The sequence below is a fragment of the Macrobrachium nipponense genome, chromosome 6, assembly GCF_015104395.2.
Source record: "Macrobrachium nipponense isolate FS-2020 chromosome 6, ASM1510439v2, whole genome shotgun sequence".
In the NCBI taxonomy this organism is placed as follows: Eukaryota; Metazoa; Arthropoda; class Malacostraca; order Decapoda; family Palaemonidae; genus Macrobrachium; species Macrobrachium nipponense.
In genome coordinates, this window is record NC_061108.1 from 91,638,849 (window position 1) to 91,659,936 (window position 21,088).

The 21,088-nt window shown below is 45.2% G+C and overlaps 1 protein-coding gene across 5 annotated transcripts in view; it reads left to right on the forward strand.

The window, feature by feature from the left end:
• Window positions 1-21,088, forward strand: part of LOC135216235 (laminin subunit alpha lam-3-like) — a 567,145-nt gene that overhangs the window by 420,548 nt on the left and 125,509 nt on the right. For all 5 annotated transcript variants that reach the window (XR_010314834.1, XM_064251389.1, XM_064251390.1 and 2 more), the window contains 7 exons: window positions 882-1,004; window positions 1,790-1,901; window positions 2,041-2,188; window positions 2,314-2,461; window positions 10,955-11,119; window positions 11,640-11,800; window positions 13,603-13,741. Coding sequence is in view for 4 of the 5 variants with exons in the window: in XM_064251389.1 (XP_064107459.1) it covers window positions 882-1,004; window positions 1,790-1,901; window positions 2,041-2,188; window positions 2,314-2,461; window positions 10,955-11,119; window positions 11,640-11,800; window positions 13,603-13,741 (996 nt within the window). In the remaining variant the exon portion in view is untranslated. The remainder of the gene's footprint in view (window positions 1-881; window positions 1,005-1,789; window positions 1,902-2,040; window positions 2,189-2,313; window positions 2,462-10,954; window positions 11,120-11,639; window positions 11,801-13,602; window positions 13,742-21,088) is intronic.

The following is a 21,088-nucleotide window of genomic DNA, read 5'->3' on the forward strand; positions in this document are numbered from 1 at the left end:
TGACTTACAGAAGAGTCCTTGTTACAAAATTAAATCATGTAAAGGTGAAAAAGCCAACATTTTGGCAGAAGTGTATGGCGTACGGTATCATCCATGTACATATGTGAAAAGACCTAATATAGTAACTCAATTTGATAAGCATGGAGAACAAAACCAGTTTTCATTTAATTTGATGTTCATTGTTATACCTTTTAGCTAAAACTACTAGTCTTCAGAAGTAATTTACTGTGGCTTAGTCAGACCATAGCAGATAAGAGTTGAAAATTATTTGTATGATTTTTAGTTAGGGTGTTTTATATTAGTGTCATAAGAACTTTTATACTTTTAAGATTTCAAACCAGGATAACAGGGGTCACATTATCTTTGCTCACATTAGTACACAAGCTGGTTTGAGTTTTAACTAGTGAAATTATATTTTGTTTCTTTGGGTTTGCTTTTAAATTTAACATCTTGCTGTTGAACAGGAAGATTATTCAAACAAAATACTATAAAATTATGATACTATATATATGCATAAACATCACTTAAATGTTGTAGCCCTGCATGTTGGACATGCAAGGATTAGCAATAGTATACAGGTACAGTATTACATTAACAAGGAATTAATTGAGATAGTCCTAGAATAACCTTACATATCTTTGGTCATCTATTGAGGATCCACACTGTCATAGATTGTTCAGTTTCTTGAAAAAATGCATCTCTGACCTGATGTGTTTTGAGAGATGAATCAGCTTTTGTTCTTGTGCATTGATTTGTACAGCATCTGAGATTTAAATTTATTTGTTAGTGCTAATTATGTTAAAAAAAGATATAATATATGAATGTTAGGTAATAAATAAAATCATGGAAATATTGTAACATTTATACTTATTTTATTACAGATTCAAAACTTTACCGAGATTTTACGATCACAACTTACACGTTATCACAGTCGAGTGGATGAATCACAAGACTTGGTTGTTAATTTTGATCTGCAGTATACTGCTAGCACTCTTCTTTCTAAGGTAAGATTACCTGATTACAGGTTTAGATAGGCAACCATTGGTTGAAGTAGTATTCATTTCAGCATTTGCCAAGTCTGGTGTGCTTGCCCTATTCGTGTGTTGAGCACAAAATGTTTTTCCAGACTTGAATGTATTTCAATAAGTAACCTTAAGCATAGTAGAAAGTCAGTTTTATCCCTTTTCAATTTCACATACAGAGTCCATTCTTCTCTTAACCTTTACATGTACCATGAATATTTGATACTGTACTGTGATTTTAAACTTATGTTATTTATAGCACATAATGACTTGAGAAAAAGTTCAAAAGTGCTCATCTCTCTCAAAGAAAGCAAAAATACTTTCTGATTTATACTTTCAATTGTTCAATATTCCTTGAGTTTAAAATCTATTGCATCCAAGTTATGAGATGTCCATCTAGCCAACAGTTATTTTTTTAATTACAATTTTAATACAGTATTATAAGGGTAAAACTTAAGCAGTGTAGTTGAACCTTTATTCATTTGAATGAAATTCAAAGGAAGTAGTTGTAATTTATGTGGAAGTTTCAGAATTACTTCATTAATACATAAGATTATTCAACTAAGAAAAGATTGAGCTTTTTCAGAGATCATTATGGACCTGCTCACAATCACCTTAAATTTCACGAAAACATTAGATAGCTCTCTTGAGATAAGAGTGTTTTGGAGATTGAAATGGTATAAAAATGGTAGGTCAAGATTTCCACTTGTTATAATTTGCTTTTGATATCATGCTGCAAATTTTTATAGCTAATCTGTATTTTTCAGGCTCAGCAATTAGAAGAGGCAGCCAGTGAAAATATAAAGCCTTCTTTGAAACTCAAGGTTGATGCACAGTCTGTTTTGGATCTTCTTGAAAGTGCTTATTCTCAATTAGAAGGTAAATACTCTTGAGTTATTATGCTGATACCTAGTTTATAGGTAATTGAATTATAGTACGTATTAGATTACAACAGTGAAATTATTTTGCATATAATATGTTCTTGTATATGCTTCACTAATACATTTTATATTTTCAGAAACCATTGCATATTTGAAGAATTATGCAATTGGCGAAACTCCAAGCATATCTGTTGGCGGAGCTTTGATGGTAGCTGAAGCAATTTTAAAAGAAATAAAAAATCGGGACTTTACTGATTATGGCAATGATGCTGAAGTCCAACTAAGGTTAGCTAATGTTACTAACAGCTTATTATTCTTTTGAATACTTTGATATGATAATTGAATTTGACTACCATATACTGTACACCCTGTAAACTGGAAATAGATTTTAACACAGTGTCTTATTGCAGAAAAGCAAAGCTGCTACTGGAAAGAATAAGGAAAATGAGGCAAAGCAATTCAGCCATTGAAGAAATTAAGGATCGTTTAACAGAATTAAAGAATAAAATCAAGGAGATCTTAGAAAGGATTAGAGTTTCAAATAAAAAAGCCAATGAGGTAAGATTTTTTTAGTTCCATTGGATGTCAAGTCTATTTATAAGTACTGTACAGCCCTGTATACTTCAATAAAAAAAATTTAATGAGAAGTAGTATGGATCTAAATATGTTTGTGCACAAAGATAAACAGTACCTATGTCCTTTCTACATGGAGAAAGATAATTCAAAATTTATAGGTTAAGTGCTAACGATTTTCCCTTATTAATTACTAAGTGTCAGGTTCGTTTGTCATTACAAAAAGGAAAAAAATATTCAAATAAGATATCAGTGAAAGAGAGGAGAGACAGTTTCACTCAGTGTTAGCAATGTGCTTTTATATACTGCCCTATTTTCTTCACCTTCTACACATCAGTTTCTTAGGTGGAGAAATCTTTGTTTAAGGTATTAGAACAAAACCTACCAGCTCCTTTATTCAGTATTATTCCCTTATTGCACAGGTTGTGGGAAGAAACATAGTTATATGTAACCTGCTTTTTTTCATAGCCGAACCATCCCTTAGAGCAGTGTTGTCCAAATATTTTCGCCTATTGTACTGTTTATTACCTTCTCCTACTGTTACGTACCCCCACTCGCCCACCATGGCTGACCAAACTCAGTTTTATATAGGATAATCATGCAAATAGTATATTTATTATGAAAAGACTGCATTATAGGAGTGTTTGTCAATAAATTCAAATTTATTACACAAATAATAATGATGATTTAATAACAAAATGCTTGAAAATTACTTACACAACTTAATGTGAGATGTGAGGCTGATGTTCACTGATGGGATGTTTCTGTTGTGTGTGTTCCTTGTTTGTTCACGTACCCTCGTGATCTATGTTGCGTACCCCCAGGGGTACATGGACCCCAGTTTGGACAACACTGCCTTAGAGAGTATGGAGAGCAAAGAAATAAGACTTACAGACCCGCATGAGAGTTATGCTTCCTCATGAGAGTAGAATGTACTATTCTATTTGTTCCGATGCTAGATACTTACCTCGAACCATTACAGTGGAGATTCCCGGATGTCGATCCGGGTCCGACCAGAAAAAACTGGTTATACGCCGCACCCAGGCCAGGCCTGTGCCCTTAGGGGTCGAAGACCACGTTATCCTACTGACCTCACGCCAGTCCTTCTCTGGTCGCAGGAGCGTGCATACGCCCCTGCTCATCCGGTGTCCGGCACATTTTTGTTGTCATTGTGTGTACGTGTGTCATGTATGTGTGATGTCGGCTTCGGAGCCTCAACGTCGTTGCCCCGGTCCTGAAGGACAGGCTTGTGGAGCTTTTCTCTCACCCCTTCTAATTGATCCGCACTCTTTGTGTAATTCGTGTATGGGGGGCGCTTGCTCGAAAGTCAACACGTGCGTGGAGTGTGCTTCTTGGCCCTCGTACCAGTGGGATTTGGCATCCACTAAGAAGAAAAAGAAGCCTAAAGCTTCGTCGGCGAAGCTTTCAAGGGAGTCGAGGAGTGTGAGCAGCAGCAGAGACGGGGGCGCCCCTTCACCTTTGGTAACATCGGAGAGGAAGTCTCCCGCTTTTCCCAGCGAGGGATCCTAGGTGAATCCATTGCCGGGTCCCCCCCCCACCCCCCAGGGGGGGTCCGATGAGTCATTTCCCCAACAGGTGGTACTGGAGGCTTCCGCAGTGCTGAGAGACTGCTGGACGCGGTTGCAGTTACAGGGCACCCCGACCTGGTCCTCTCTCTTATCATCAGTGCAGGGGGAGGACCCGTCCCTCCCCGCTACGGAGCTTCCCGCTATGGCTCTCCCCACTACGGCTCGCCTCGCTGCGGCTCCCCCCTCTCTCGAGCGGAGCTCGCTGCTCTCGGCTGGAGCCGGGCTGGTGTACCCGGTCATGGAGCCACCCGCCTGCCCGGCTCCAACCCTTCTCCCGCCTGCCGTTGGGGATTTTTTTCCCCTCATACTCCGGGCAGATCCCCGATGAAGGACAATGCCTTCCCGTCCTGGGGCTTCCTGTCTAGGGGACAGGAGGAGCCGGGGGTGGCCTTGGGAGCGGCCTTCTGGGGTGGTCCTGCTGTGGTGGGGGTGTCTCCGAAGCGGCCGAAACGCTCCCCGGCCTCTCCCCGCGACGCAAGTCGCCAGAGGAGAAGCAAGAGACGGCGGGACTCGTCTGAGGAGGTGAGTTCTTCGAGTTCCTCCTCGAGGGAGCAATCCTCCCGTAGGAGAAAACGCTCCTCCAAGAAGAGACGCCGTCATGGGAGAGGTAGGAGGCGCAGCTACTCCTCGTCCTCGAGCGGCTCCTCCCGCTCTCATTGTCGTAACTGGGATCGTAAAGGGAGTACGTAGAGGGAGTGACAGGCGTCGGGACAACTCCCGCCAGGGGTGGCAGCATTCTCCTTCACCCCCTTCGCCGAGGGAGTCCCCCGCCCCAGTGGCCCCCAGGACGGTTCCTCACGGGTTCCCAGCCGGCATCCTCCCTGCTCATTCCTCGGTCCCGGTGGATCCCGCCTCAGTCTCGTCAGCCGTAGGGTCGGCCTCCATGACTGAGCAGGCTCCCTTCTTCTGTGTTCCCACACGCTTGTCGCCTTCACGGACGGAGTAGGGCCGATGCCTCCTTATGGGGTTCAGAGCCCCTCCACCGCTCAGGATTGAGCTCCTCCTCGGGGCGGTCTGGGCGTTCGGGGCATCCCCCCTTGCAGGAGACCGGTTTACAACCGGGTTTAAGTGTCCCTCTCCGGGGAGCTTCTCCAGCTTCGCCCCGTCCAAGGTCTGGGGTCTCGCCTCCGTCGCGGGACGCTGAGGAAGAGACCCTCATCCAAGAAGTACTCCAGAATGTCCTGGAGGAACTAGGTCCAGTGGATGAGAGTTCAACTTTTAGGAGGGTCCTCTCTCTTATTTGGTCCATGAACCGGCTATAGGAGCCAGCCCCGACGATAGAGGACAACAGATCCTTGGCTGCTGTGGACATTCTGTTCAGGGACCCAGAGGAACCCAAGCCCTCGTTCAGCCTCCCTAGGTCCACCAATACGAAGAAGGCCCTGACGGTGGTGGAGAAACTCATAGCGTGGTTGAGTAACTCCCTGCGTTTGCACTCCTCAGCTTGGCTACTCCCAGCGTCTAAGCCGAGTCAGAGAAGGCTATATGCCCCGGAAGGTGTCCCTCTTCTTCCCAAATCCGTGGAGGGTAACTTGGCGACCCCGGCACCCGGACCCTCGGAAGAGAGGCTCGTGTCAGGGCTAGTCTCCTTCTCCCACCAGGAGGCTATGGCCATGGAAGTCATGGCTTGGACCTCTATTCACGTGGCTTCATGGTTAGATCTGTGGTCCGGGGCGGTAGCCAGGTTCCCCACCCTCCACGACTTGAGGGACGAGGCCTCTCTTGCCCAATTCAAGGAACTAATTTTGTCGAGGGGTAAGTCCCTGGGCTTCCTCACAACCCAACTGGTCTCGTCATGGGCAAACTGGGTCTTGAGGAGGAGGGATTCTGTGCTAGCCAAGTTCCCTAGGAACATTCCAGAGAGGGAGCTCGGGACCCTTCGGAACGCCCCAGTGGAGGGGGCTGCTCTCTTTCCGGAGAAGCTGGTGGAGGAGTCTGTGGAACGGTGGAGGAAGGCCAGCCAAGACTCCATTGTATATAGGGCCCCTCCCCTACGTCAGACAGTGCCGAAAAGACCTAGCAAGAGACCGAAGCCTCAGAATAGGACCCTCTCTGCTCCCTCCATGGAGTCGGCCCCTCGGAACTGGGGAGACCAGGGGACTCAGCCCTCCCCCAGGACCCTCCCGCCTTCCCAGGCACCCTTCAGGTCCAGACACCCCTATACTTTCAGAAGGGGTCGTAACAACCGCTTCCCTAGGAGGAGGTAGGAGTCAAGGCCCCCTACCGTGTCTTTCGCCACCAGTTGGGGGTTGCCTCTCGAACTGTTGGCAGAACTGGGAGGATCACAGAGCTGAGCCCTGGACAGTCCAAGTCCTCAGGGACGGTTACCAAATCCCCTCTCTAGACCAGAAGCCTCCCCTGACAGGGGAGCCAGCCAATCTGTCTTCTCAGCCCCGGAACCCCGGTCACAGGGAGGCCCTAAGGCTAGAAGTTCAAGCACTGCTGGAGAAGGGAGCCCTCCAGCAGGTGGTAGATCACTCCCCCGGGTTCTTCTGTCGCCTTTTCCTGGTGGAGAAGTCGTCAGGGGGCTGGTGACCTGTCATAGATCTTTCGGTCCTCAACTCGTACATCCTAAAGACGCCCTTCAAAATGGAATCGCCACGCTCGGTGCTGGCTTCCATGAGAGAAGGGAATTTCATGATGTTCCTGGATCTCAAGGACGCCTACTTCCAGATCCCAGTACACCTGTCCTCCAGGAAGTACCTACGAATAAGGTGGGAGGACCAGAGCTTGCAGTTCAAGTTGCTCCGCTTCGGGCTGGCAATGGCTCCGCAAGTGTTCATGAGAGTGTTCTCCCTGGTGTCGTCTTGGGCCCAAAGAGAGGTATACACCTTCTCAGGTACCTAGACGACTGGCTACTCCTTTCCTCCTCTAAGGAGCGCTTGGTAGAGCAGAGGGACGCCCTCCTGGCCTTTTGCAAAACCCTGGGAGTCGTCGTGAACTGGGAGAAGTCCCAGCTGGTCCCCTCCACCGGGATGGTGTACCTGGGGATGGAGTTGGATACGGAGGTGGGGCGAGCTTTCCCATCGGAGGACAGACTGGCAAACCTCCGAAGAATCGCCTGCAACTTCCTGAGCCACTCCCTGAGGCCGGCAAAGGAGTGGCAAAGGCTATTAGGCCACCTGGTCTCCCTGGAAAAACTAATCCCCCAGGGAAGGCTGAGATTAAGGCCCTTACAATGGGACCTGAAAGTAGGGTGGTCCCAGAAGGAGGAAACACCTCAAAAGCCGGTTCCCATCTCACTGGCAGCAAGGAAGGCCCTCGGTTGGTGGCTGGATCCTGCAAACTCTCGTTGGGGTGTGCCCCTCAGGTCAGTGCCCCCGGAGATGCTCCTGTTTACGGACGAGTCGAAGGTAGGCTGGGGGCCCCACCTGAAGTCCCTCTCGGCGGGAGGGATATGGTCGCAAGAGGAGAGCACCTTCCACATAAACAGGCTGGAGCTCTTGGCAGTGAAGCATGCTCTGGAAGCTTTCAAGGAGGTAGTGGGAGGACACTGTGTCTCTGATGTGCGACAATGCCACGGTGGTTGCCTACGTCAAGAAGCAGGGGGCCCTGAGATCACGGGATCTCTCCGGATTGACGGAGGAGATCTTGAGCCAAGCCGAAGCCCTCGGGACCTCCTTGACGGCAAGGTTCATTCCCGGCAAGAAGAACGTAATCGCCGACGGCCTCAGCAGACTGGGTCAGGTGGTGGGATCCGAATGGTCCCTTCACCCCGAGGTAGCGAGAGAGCTAATAGGGAAGTGGGGGTCCCCATCCCTGGACCTGTTTGCAACAAGGCTGAACGCCAAACTGCCGGTGTACTGCTCCCCGGTGCCAGACCCAGCCGCATTTTGGGAGGATGCGTTCCAGCACCCGTGGGACGGCCTGGATATGTACGCGTTCCCTCCCTTCGGAGTCCTCAGGCAGGTCCTCAACCATCTGTGGAAGGCTAAAGGGGCGGCCCTGATGTTGGTGGTCCCTTGGTGGCTGGACAGGGAGGGGTTCCCAGACCTTCTAGTGTTGGCCTCTCTACTGCCTTGGGAGCTGCCCCCCAGGCCAGACCTGTTAAGGCAGCCCCACTTCAGATAGGTTCCACGGGAACATTCCAGCCCTCTCCCTTCACGGCTGGAGACTATCGAGCGACTGTTAAATAGGAGAGGGTTCTCGGTGAGGGTGGCCTCTCACATGTCCGGTTACTTGAGGGAGTCCTCCTCTAACATCTACCGAGCAAAGATCCCAGACATCGCAGAATTCTTGGCCTACCTGAGGTTGGACAGAGGCCGGTTAATTCCGGCGGTCAAAGGAGCCAGGTCCGCATTAAGCCAGGTCTTCTCCCTGAAAGGGCTGGATCTGGGGAACTCGAAACTGCTGTCCTTACTTATAAGGAGCTTTGAGCAGAAGTGTCCCCCCAGCGCCGGCTTGGTTCCCCGCTGGGATGTCGCGATAGTCTTGGACTCCCTGAGGAAGCTCCCTTTCGAGCCACTCAAGGACATCCTGGATAGGGAGCTGACCCTCAGCCCTCAGGACGGTGTTTCTGCTTGCTCTGGCCTACACAAAGAGGGTGGGAGAGCTCCACGGCTTGTCGTACGTAGTGGCCCACACAAGGGGGTGGAAAGAACTCTCATTCAGGTTTGTCCCCTCCTTCGTGGCTAAGAATCAGAACCCCTCGGTCTCGGATCTCAGGTTCGAGGAGTTTTCCATCCCTGCCCTCCCGAAATCGGACTAGCCTAAGGATCTCCTCCTTTGTCCGGTGAGGGCAGTACGGAAGTACATGGAAAGGACAGCTCGGTTCAGGCCGGAGTTAAAGAACCTCTTCGTCAACCATCAGGAGGGCCTACGAGAAGGGGGGCCTTTCCCCTCCAAAGGGAGCCAGGCCCCATGACATCAGGGAAATTGGGGCTTCCCTTTCGTTCTCAAAGAACATGGCAGTGGACCAGGTCCTGACAGCAGGAGTCTGGAATAGGCAGTCGACGTTCACAGCCCACTATCTAAAAGACTGCACAAGGAGGTGGCTCGATGCCTTTGAGATTGGCCCCGTGGTGGCAGGCCAGCAACAGGTCTAGGTCCCCTCTTCACCCTTCTTGGGGTGGACGGGCCAGTGTGTATGGAGTGTGTGTGAGTGTGTGAGACTTTTCCTCATAGCCCCCCTGATCCTTGTCCTTGTTCCCCTTGGGCTTTCGGAGGAAGTGAGGAATCCAGGATACTCAGGTAAGATATGCGGGAGTGCGTATGGTATTCAGTACAACCCACAGTTTTACATGTCAATGTTTGGTTATACCCGCACCAGGCTTGCTTTAGGACCTCCCCGGACCAACCCCCAGTGTAACGGAGCAGGGTTGAGTTCCAAGGGAGCAGTCGCCCTTCCTCTGACCTAGCACCTTTGGGGCCGTTCCTCCCCTAACCGTCGCCCTCCTCCTAAGAAGTAAGTCTCCACTGTAATGGTTCGAGGTAAGTATCTCGCATCGGAACAAATCACAAATTCTTGGTAATTTGTATTTTCCCTAGCGATACTTACCTCGAACCATGGAAGTATATTTCCCTCCCTTCCAGCCCCGCTGAAGCTTAGGGGAGGCACCTCGGAGTTGAGCAAGAAGGACTGGCATGAGGTCAGTAGGATAACGTGGTCTTCGACCCCTAAGGGCATAGGTGTATAACCAGTTTTTTCTGGTTGGACCCGGATCGACATCCGGGAATCTTCACCGTAATGGTTCGAGGTAAGTATCACTTGGAAAAATACAAATTACCAAGAATTTGTGATTTTCAATTGCTGGAGAAGGGGTTGAATGGGAGGTTATTCATCCTGCTCATTTTTTATTCTCATGAAGGAATGAGTGATTTATCATCTGGTGCTGCTTTGCTAGAGTTAAAATCATACCTTTTTGAAGGTTAAAAGAATAAGAAGTTCTTGAGTTATTGTTTATTCAAATTGAGTTATTTGAGGGCTGCCATAGTTTTTAATGTGAGATTGGCCCTTTTGCATGTTGCTCAGTACCACAGTGTGGTTTTCACTGTGATGCATTCATTATGCTTCCTCATCAGTGTAGAATATATTTTACTTTCAATTGCTTGAGAAGGTGTTGAATGGGAGATTATTTGTTCTGCTCATTTTATATTCTCATGAAGGAATGAATGATTTACCATCTGGTGCTGCTTTGCTACAGTTAAAATCATTAGCTTTTTGAAGATGAAAGGAATAAGCTCTTGAGTTATTGCAGCTCCTTAGTATTTCCATGTGGTCCATGTAAGATGTTGATGTCATATCTTAACATTTCTGTTAGATGTTCATTCAAATTGAGTTGCTCATAATTTGAGGGCTATCATAGTTTTTAATGTGAGATTAGCCTATTTGCATGTCACTCAGTACCACAATGTGGTATTCACTATGATTCATTCATCTTTTAAAATCTTCATCTTTAACTTGGAAAATTGTAAAAGGTGAGTAGAAATTCTACTATAATGCTTTCTAAAGAATAAAAAGTTAGCTTTGACCTTCAGTCATTTTTTACAACATATTTGATGAATTTATTAAATATATTTTGTATTTCTTAGCTTAGTATTTCAAAATACTGTACATTACAATACTTAGTACCTAAAGAAGAGAGCCATTTTTCTTCAGTAGGCAAGTGTGCAATTAAAACTACATAATCTCTTCAGAAAAAAAATGTAAATATCGAGGTTCAGATGGAGTTTTATGGGATAAAAATTGCAAGAAAGTGGGTAAAAGTAGGCTGAAAAGGTCTTGTTGAAGACTACCATATTATGGCTTTTAGGACATTCTGTATACTATTGGTATCTGATATGTTGTTAACCTGATTATTAGATATAGGATATTTTATGTGCAGTATTTCTGTACTGTGGTAAGGAATATTTTGGTCTTTTAAAACCTGACGATTTTATATTATTTCAGGCAAAAGTGCTGAATGAGAACAATAATAAGAGACTATCCAGAGTTAAACAATATTCAGAGGATATTAGAAATATGAGACTGATGATAGACGACCAGAACTTCAACTCAACCCAGTTACTCAAAGAAGCAGATAAGAACTTAATCAACACAAGACTTAATTATAATGTAAGTTACATTTTAATCTTAGTAGTATTTATTTGTGCTCTCGTATCACTGAATATTGTATATTACAACTCTTTTTAAATGTTTCTGAGGTATGTTACACTACTGACAGTTCAGAAACTTTAGCATTTCCCACTAACCCATACCAAATATTCAGGTACCTATTTCTATATGTATGATATTCAGAGTTTGCTTGCTTTAATATTTCAGCATTTGAGCTGAGCTATTTTGTAACGATAGCAATTTTGTTCATAATAATCAGAGGAAAAATTTTGATACAGTTTTGGAAAGAGAATCTCTACATGCAAAAAACCATTCTTCTATAGGTTCCGTTTGTCACTATGAATCTAACCTATACTATTCCATAAGTAATCATAAGCTCAGTGTGAGATTTAGTTATTGATCAAAAAATGTATCCTGGAGAATTGTATTTTCTAGTTTTTGTTGCATAATTCTCAGGCTTAGCATCAAGTACTTTTGCCAGCAGAGCCGTATATCAAGACTTACTAATTTTTTTCTTCAGAATCTTGAAGGCTTGTTGGCAGATTTGAGAAATGGATCCAACCATTTAAAGGAATATGAAGGATTACTCTGGCGTCTTAACATTGAATATAAAGATAAATATGTTAAGAGAGCCCATGACCATGCAATGGAACTCATGCGAGAGTCAATCAGATTAGAAAGGTCAGTAAGTAGTACAGGTAATTCAGTTCTCCTTATGTTGCTTAATGTCTTTTAAATTCCAGTTATCATATTAATGCTCATGTACATACTTATGATGATTCTCTGCAGCAAGCTAATATTTGAGGGAAATTAAAAGAGGAAATATATTGCACTTATTCGGGAAATCTCAAGTTGTTTGGAATCCCAGGGATATGTGTATATTATGAGGTTTAGATACTTGTATACCTTTTTATTTAAGAAATTTAGTTTGTCATTGCTGTGGAGCATTTGTATGTTCTGTGGAAGAATTTTGAATCCTTGACAAGATTTTAGTTTTATTGACCATGATATCTTGAAAATTTATCATATGTTTCTAATTTGGATTGGAGTACAGGAACCCAAAAGGGGAGAAAAGTAATTACATTTTTATATTTGAACTCTTAGGTGTTTTTCAAGGTACAAAGTACAGATTACCATTAAGTCTTAGAAAATATTTCTAGAACAAACTTTTATACAGATTTTGGAAAAGTAGTCCCAGTATTTTTATATGCATTTTGGAAAGTACTTCCAATACTTATATACATACTACATTCAATATTCATTAAGTGGAAATGTAAGAAATGGTAAGTTACTTTAATGCTGAATTTGCTATTTTTGGATCTGAAAAGTATTCAAGAGTAGTAATGAAAAGCTATCTAAGTTATGTATGCCCATAAATAATCATAGTTCTAAATTGCTCATGATTGATATATTTCAACAAATTCTCTGAGAAAAAGCAAATAAAAGAAAGTAGCTCTTCTGTATGCATGTTGATGACTGGAATCTTTTTAATATAAATTACCATATTTAGATGCAGTGTTAAATTATATTTTTATAGTATATTTCTCAACTCCTACCTCATGCAAAGTTACATAGCAGCAATATTTTTTGATTGGATGGTCATTCATGTCCTCCTGAGAGCACTCCTTAACTTATATTTGTTTGTCTATGTTGGGGAAAAACAAAAACAAAGATAATAGTTCCTGGAATATGACTGTTAGTCACCAGAAATTGGTACTGTACAGTACTTAGCATCGTAGTTTTAATATTTGCGTCTTCAAATAGTATGTTAATGTTTAGGCTTTCATATACGTACTATGATATTAATGGCCCCTTAGGAAAATCTTAAATTATTCTGTACAGAATACAAGAATTTTGGATAAATTCCGTTCTATAAATTTCCATAAAAGGTTAAATGAGGTACTTTCTTTTTTCCTTAAAATAAATCCAAGAACAGAAATGAGTAAGCGAGTTTAACAGAATCATGCAGAATATAATGAAACATAAAAGAGTGTTTAAAAGATACTCAAAAGTCATGCATGCGTAAGTTTCTGCTGCGTATAAGAAATTGCAAAGTATGCTTCTTCCTTATGCTAAAGGCTGAAGATTTGGTTAGATTTACTGCACATCTATTGTTGTCATAGTGTAATAAAGGATTTATATATGGAATCAAGAAGGAAATTATTTAAAAGTGAAATAACCTATGGCTTTTATGACTTACAAGCTATAGATTATTGCAGTCTAAATTTTATCTGGACTGCTGAATATAACATATGAGTATGACAATTACTAGGTTATTTATGACAGATGCTTAATTGTTTTTGTGGCCAGTCAATTAGTTTTTCATATTCTATTTAAGTGGAAATGTATTGAAAGATGACTTGAAAATCTTTAACGTCACATAATATTTGAATTGAAGATTGTCTATAATGAGTGTTTCAATTTTATTATTCATATTCATGCCAATGAGTAACTTGTCATATTTTTATTTTCTTTATTTTTAGCCTGTTCAATGAAACCAGAGATGTCGCTGATGGACCCCTTCGTGCAGCTCAAGCTTACCAAAGAATTGTTGATGCCTTACAAAGTGCAGAAGAAGCAGCAAAAAATGCTTCCCTTGCTGCAGAAACTGCGTATAAAGTGGTAAGGTTAATCTAGTACTAGTTTGATTAAGACATTTTGTTTGCATTACGTAAAAGAAAGGAATCTCATTTAGTGATAACAACAGCTGATGATAATAAACAGTCCAGAGTATGTCGGGAATATGTCATAGATATAAACATATTTCCAGCTAAATTCATCCAAATTCGATGGCGCTTAATATTGATATGTACATAGGAATTAGCCCATCCATCACTCAAAACCTGTTATAGATACTCATATATTGATGTCCGTCCATTAAGGTTTTAATGGGTTTTCATATTTGGTATCTGTAATATATATATTTCTGGGCTCAGCTCGTGTCGGCCTATGAATATAAAATATTTTTCCTACGTCAAAATCCTTTTTCTGGGCTCAGCTCGTGTCGGCCTATGAAAGAGTACCAGAGAAACAGACAAGATGGGAAAAAGGACAAATGAAAATCAGTTGTAAAAAAGAGGGATATAATATAAGTGAATCAGGTATATTACAGAATACAACTAAGTACTTAAAGCTAACTTATTCTAAACAATGACATAAAAAGAAAGTCAATAATATAAAGTACTTAAAATTAACTTATATTGAACATAGTAATATACAATAATGCAATGCAATTTAACAAAATAGATTCACTTAAATAAGGTATTTACATAATATACAAACACATTGTGTCCTACCCTAGCATAAAAATAAGGGTAGGTACACTGAAGTACATTATAAGTACATAGTGTGGATGTCCCTAGCAAAAAAATAAGGGACAATCCACCAATATGATCTCAGCGGCTAAGGCTAGAGTATCCGAATAGCATGGCGATAGGGTGAGGCATGTTGGACGAGGTAGGTAGAAAGGAGACCTGGATCTATACTATGACTACTATACAGTATCAGGAGAAACAATGTTTCCCGCTGCTACTGCAGAAAATTTTAAAGATTCCAAGGACTTTAGGTAGTGACGTTTAAAGACTGTCGGAGATTTCCATCCAGTATACTTTTTAAGATCCTCGAAGTTCATATGTTGAAAGTAGTTAATTGAGGTGGCTACTCCCTGATGTCATGTGCTTTTGGAAATGAATCAGGATTGGCATGTTTAATGAAGTAAAGGATCTGTTGTCTAATTCCTTTTACTGATAAAGTACCACCTTTTTCTCTCATGAAGAGAGAACCTGAGGATCTTGAGGATGTGCGAGATAGAAAGGCTCTTAAAGTTGATACTGGGCAGAGAGAAGGATCTTGCGGAAGTGGGATGACTTTCCGAGGAGCCCACCTTGCAAGAGGATCCTCATTTTTAGCCAAAAAACTACGATCCGGAGCAAGCAGAACTTCTCCTGAGGGGAGGAATTCAACATGACCCGCATCTTTGGATAGAGCCGACAGTTCTGAAATTCTAGCTCCTGAAGCTAGGCTTAATAAGAATAACGTCTTTCTAAGAAGCATTATGAATGTACAAGACGAGTTGTCAGTATCTGATGCTAGTTTGAGGACATCATTTAAGAACCATGAGACTGCAGTAGGCCTTTGAGAAGGTCTAAGTCTAGCACAGGCTTTAGGAATAGACGTAAAGTAAGATTCAGTTAGGTCTATCTGGAAACCCAACTGGAAGATCTTCTTCAAAGCCGATTTATGAGTAGTAATAGTGCTAGCTGCTAAACCTTTTTCAAACAAGGATCTGAAAAAGGATATAGCTAAGTTAACTGTCATGGTTTTAGTGTTTGATTCTTTCAGGAAGGATGCTAATTTTTTAACAGCTGAGTCATATTGTCTAATAGTTGACTCTCTCTTATCTGATTCTAGGAAGAGGATGTTTTGTGGATCAATGTTAGCATCTTTGTTAGCCGCAAACTTCATGAAGTCCATAAAGTTAGGGTCTGAAGAATTCCTGAGGAAGCGAACACAGTCCTCATTTGTACTGATTGTGACAGCTTGGGATTGGGAATCCGTTGAGGCCGGAGACCCAATTCCAGAAGCAGAGGATACCAGTTGCTCTTGGGCCAGTCTGGAGCAATCAGAGCTACTAGTCCCTTGAAAGTCCTCAGCTTGCTCAAGACTTTCAAGAGAAGATTCACTGGAGGAAAGACATAAATTTTTCTCCACTGATTCCAATCTAATGACAGGGCGTCCGTGGCATAAGCCAGAGGGTCCAGGTTGGGGGCCACATAGCAAGGGAGCTTGTGGTTTGCTTGTGAAGCGAAGAGATCCACTTGGAGACCTGGGACTCTCCGGCATATCCACTGGAATGACCTGTCGTCCAGGGACCATTCTGATTCCAGAGGGACCGACCGGGACAAAGCGTCTGCTATCACATTTCTTACCCCCGCCAGGTGAGTGGCGGACAGATGCCATTTGTGTTTGTCTGCTAGTGCAAAGATGGCTATCATGACATGGTTCACATGTTTGGATTTTGGACCCTCCTCTGTTGATGCAATGAACTACCACTGCACTGTCCAAAACTAGTCTTAGATGAGACTTTTTCGGGGAAGAAGTCTCTTCAGGGTAAGGTAAGAAATACTGCCATTGCCTCCAAGACGTTTATGTGGAGCTGGCGGAACTGAACTGACCAAGTCCCCTGAACTTGTTTGAATTGAGAATATCCCCCCCACCCGGACAGGGAGGCATCCGTGTGAATGGTTAACACTGGAAGGGGATATTGAAGGGGTACTAGTTTGGCCAGGTTCTTCACTTTTGTCCATGGACGGAGCTGATTGCGAAGGATCTGTGGAATTACTGACAACTTGTCTCGAGATTTGGCGTTTGCTCTCGATCGCCAAACTCGGTTTATATCTTTCAGCCTTGCTTTCAGGAGGATGTCTGTCACTGAGGCAAACTGAAGAGAACCTAGGATTCTTTCCTGGCTTCTCCTTGATGTTTGTTTGCATTTGAGAAATTGTTTCACAGACTTGGCTATTTCTTTCCGTTTGACCACTGGAATTGACAGATTGTGGGAAGACAAATCCCATTGGATTCCTAGCCACTGAAAACGAGACTCTGGAGTAAGTCTGGATTTCGTCTTGTTTATCTGGAACCCCAGATGTTCCAGAAATTGAACTACCTTTTTCGTGGCTTTGAGACATTCCTCGACTGTTGGTGCCCAGATCAACCAATCGTCGAGGTATGCTGCTACCATTATTGAACCACCACTTCTGCTATTTTCGTGAATACCCTGGGGGCTACATTCAGACCGAAGGGCATCACTTTGAATGAGAATGTCTGATTTCCTAGTTTGAAGCCTAGGAATGGGCGGAAGTGCCTGGCTATAGGGATATGATAGTATGCGTCTGTAAGATCGATGGAGCATGTGACGGCTCCACGAGGAAGTAAGGTCCTTACCTGCGAGATGGTAAGCATTTTGAACTTGTCGCAACGAATGAAAGAGTTTAGCCTTGACAAGTCTAAGATTACCCTTCTTTTTGTTGAGCCTTTCTTTGGCACGCTGAATAAGCGACCTTGAAATTTTAGATGCTTGACTCTCGCAATAGCTCCTTTCTGAAGGAGTTCGCTCGCGTAATCTGTCAATTCCTTTGAAGGTTCCTGATAAAATGATTTGATTGGAGGGGGATCTTTGATCCAACTCCAACCCAATCCCTTGGACACTATGCTCTGTGCCCAATTGCTGAACCCCCACCTGTGACGGAAGAGGAACAGCCTCCCTCCTACCTGGGGAGCCTCACTGTTGTTGGGCGGTTGACCTCCACGCCCTCCTCTGAACTGCCTACCCCTTGTCGCTCTTCCTGTGCCACGCTGGCGAAAGTGGCCTCTCGCTCTGCTACCTCTCGACTGCCTATTAAAGGGAGGGTAAGCCTGACCTTTATACATAGGGTTGAAGGCCGGCGAGAGTGCGTAGGAGGTCGAGGGTTGCGACTGAGGAGACAACAGGAGGATGGGTTGGGTCTGTTTTGAGGTTGATGGTTGTCCCTGTTGGGTAACTGGGACGGCCTGAACGAACTGCTGTTGCTGCTGATGTTTTTGGTAAGGCTGGAACCTTTTACCAGACTTCTTTAGTTTCTTACCAGCAGCGGGGGCGGATTCTTGTTTCCTCTTAGAGGGATACCCCACCTAGCTCTAAGGCTCTGGTTGAGCCTAGCAGCCTCATGGTGCACCTCATTCACAGCGGACTCTGGGAAGAGGTCCGCCCCCCACATGCTGGAAGCCAGGAGTCTATTAGGTTCGTGCCTAATAGTGCACTCCTGCAGAACGTGCTTTCGGCAGTTCCTCCTAGCTTGGAAGAAGTCGAAAGCATCCGTCTGAACTGTTTGAAGCTGAGACTTGGCCAGAATCTTAAATAGAGGTTCTGTGCCATACGATAGAGCCGCCATCTCAGTGATAATTAGAGAGTTGAGGGATCTTCCAAACCTAGTTCGAGCATTGAACTCTGCCTGGATCAAGGTATCAGGCAGCCTTGGAAGCTTTTCGCCAAACTGGTCCATTGCACAGTCTGGTTTGAGCTTACCAAGCGTGAATGTGGCAGGCAAGTTCTCCCACAATTCTCCGAAGGCTGGAAAGAGCGGAGAAGTAGAATCCGCTTCCCTCAGCTGTGGCATGGGCTCATCCTTGAGGACTGCCTGAAGAGTCTCTTCCACTATTTTGGTAGCGAACGGAAGAGAAGCCTCCTCCTCCGTCGCAAAAATAGTGAAAGGACTCTTGAAAGCCTGGAGCTTAGTGTTACACTCCCAGTCCTCAAGGCAGTGAACCCATTCCCGCTGAGCATGCTCTCTACTATAAAGCACGTTCTCTCTGGAGATCTTGTCCTCCCTAGTGAGGGCCGCCACGGTCAGCCTAGCATATCCAATGAAAGGCTGAGTCAATCCCGGAGGATAAAACTCGAAGTCCTCAATCCTTCGAGTTCCACACTCCGGGACAGAGATCATACCGTCCCTTGAATGGAGCGTAAGTGGCCACTCTCCATGGGTTATCCATGGAGAAGGCTGGTAGCGACTCATAAGGAGGTAGCTGGAGAATGCCAGCACCTGCTACTGTGGAGACTGGATGAGGAGCCTGAGCAAGCCCAGCTACTCGGTCCTCATTCTCTCTAACTCTGTTAGAGAGATCTTGGATGGACTGGCCCGACTAACTAAGGTGTTCGACAGCTGTGCAAACATCTGTTCGAACTTGGTTTTCCGAGGGCGGAGACCTGCGAGCCTACCATCTCTCCTACCTGTTGCATCACCACTGCTGAGAAGGCAGTGGGATCAAAGGTGCTCGGTCCCGCTACTCCAACCGGCGTTGCCGGAGTGGATGCGGTGGAGGCCGGAGAAGGCATTGGCTCAGCAGGAGCGCGAGCCTTCTCCTTAGAAGCCTTGCTTCTAGAGCGCTTGGAGTATGAAGAGCTCGGCTTAGCCCCTTCACCCGCGTCAGCATAGGAAGTCGAAGACTTCTTTACTGAAGAAGACGACGACGACTTCTTAGAAGTCGTCTTATGGAGGGTCTTCTGTTCTCTCTGTCCCTTCACCTTTGGGGGTACAGAGAGAGCGGGAGAGCGGGCAGGGATCTCAGATCCCGTAAAGCCTTGGAAAGAAGCAGTAGAAGGGACAGGAGAAGATCCAGGAGCGCCCAAGGAAAGACCTTGGGCGCCCGACACACCTACCTCAACCAACAAATCCTCCGCAACTACCGCCATAGGCTCAATATTTAGGTCCAAGGTGCGACGTCTGGGCACCGCTCGTGCGTGGCCACGGCCCGAACGACTGCTGCACCTCTTGCTGGATGGAGGCGATGAGAGGGGCTGCAGAGATAGGGTCAACGTATCCTGTTGATTTGCCGCTGGGGAAGATCTGAATGGCCAGCTTCTTATCCAAGATGTATGGCTGGCCCTTGGCGGCGTTCTTCCCGAAGCCGCCCACCCAAGCCTTCAGGGTTGCTAGGGCGACTTCCTTCACGGCGGCAGCCTGAAAGAGAAGGCGAAATGAAGCTTCTAGTGGCGGGGACGGGGTTTAACAAGCTTATGACTAAGTGTTATTAGTAATACGATAAAGAAGTCTAAAATCGACTTACCCCCCCCACCAGCTGACTGACAAGGTCATAACAGATGGTGCAGGCTTCCGGGTGCCAGACGATCATGGCGTTGTGGGTCGTAGCACACGGGGCGTGAGTCCTGCACTCATCGTGGGCGCAGGGGTCGTACAGTGTCGCATTGCACCCTAGGACCTGACAGTTGGTAGCCTGTAAGTGGAAAGATACATAAGTATCAGGAGAACACTTACAGCCTAACAATTGCTCCGCTGCATGCCGGAGCGAGAAAGTTAGATTAAACCAGAGCCCCGCCATAATACGTGTGGTAACAAGGTGGTTGGAGTTTGTCCAAGGCTACGCCGGAGACAAGAGAAAGAATCCAACCAGGTGTGGTGGTGAGAGATGAAACCACGACGGAAAACGACGGAGATGGTATACACACAGTTAGATAATACTAAAATTCACCGTAAAATTAGGGTATATCCTTATATTATAACGAAATAAATATCAATCTTTTCCCCGTCTACTAGAAGAGTGCCCGGGTAAGAAGCAAGCTCTCCTCCGGTAGCGGGAAAAAAGGGAAGGATATAGTAGGCAAGCAATAGACCACTAGTAGTGACCACCCGCCCGCTGGCGGAGCCAACGAACGAACTTAACCAAAGGTGCCCCGGCTGCGGCGGAGGCTCCGTTCGTTATAGTGGGGGAAGGTGGGACTGAGCAATGGGGGGGGGGTTCCCGGCGTAACGTGGCGGGAGAGAGAGAGGGGGGGGTGGCCTACTCCTCCCCGTCCCAACAACTACCCCGCTCGGTGACCCGGTACCCGATACAAGTGGTCGCCCTATACCCCAGCTGGGAAGAACCCCTGGCCTCCTCAGAGAAGGAGGGAGGAAGGCTACTGAGGTTGTCATGGCAACCAAGGGGTCCCCCAGACCCCTCCCTATACCTGGTAGGGAGGGAAGGGGAAGGGTAAGGTGCGATGGAACACGTGACCGCAAGTGGCCTAAGCCGCGATAGCAACACAACCGTGGGAGGGCCACGTGAACCAGGCTGTACCAATACATGGGACATGCACCTAGGCTAGCCTAACACCCTAAATAGAACTAAAATTACATCGTAAAAGGTGGAAAAGACACTTTTAGTAAAAGAAAAAGAAGCCCAGGAGGAGGCAAACTGTTCCGAGGAACAGTTGACTACTCAGAGCCAGCGATAGCCGATGAAGAGCAAGAGCCGGGATGCTGGGCCAGAAACACAGAATAGCCCTAAATACCAAACTAAGAGAAATGGTAAACGGGCTGACCTAGCTAAAAAGGCGATGTAAAAACGATGAACGTGATATAGTAAGCCCATAAGTACAAGAAGTCCCAGTATGGAAGACCGGGAATTCTTAACATGAGGCAGCATGGCGCC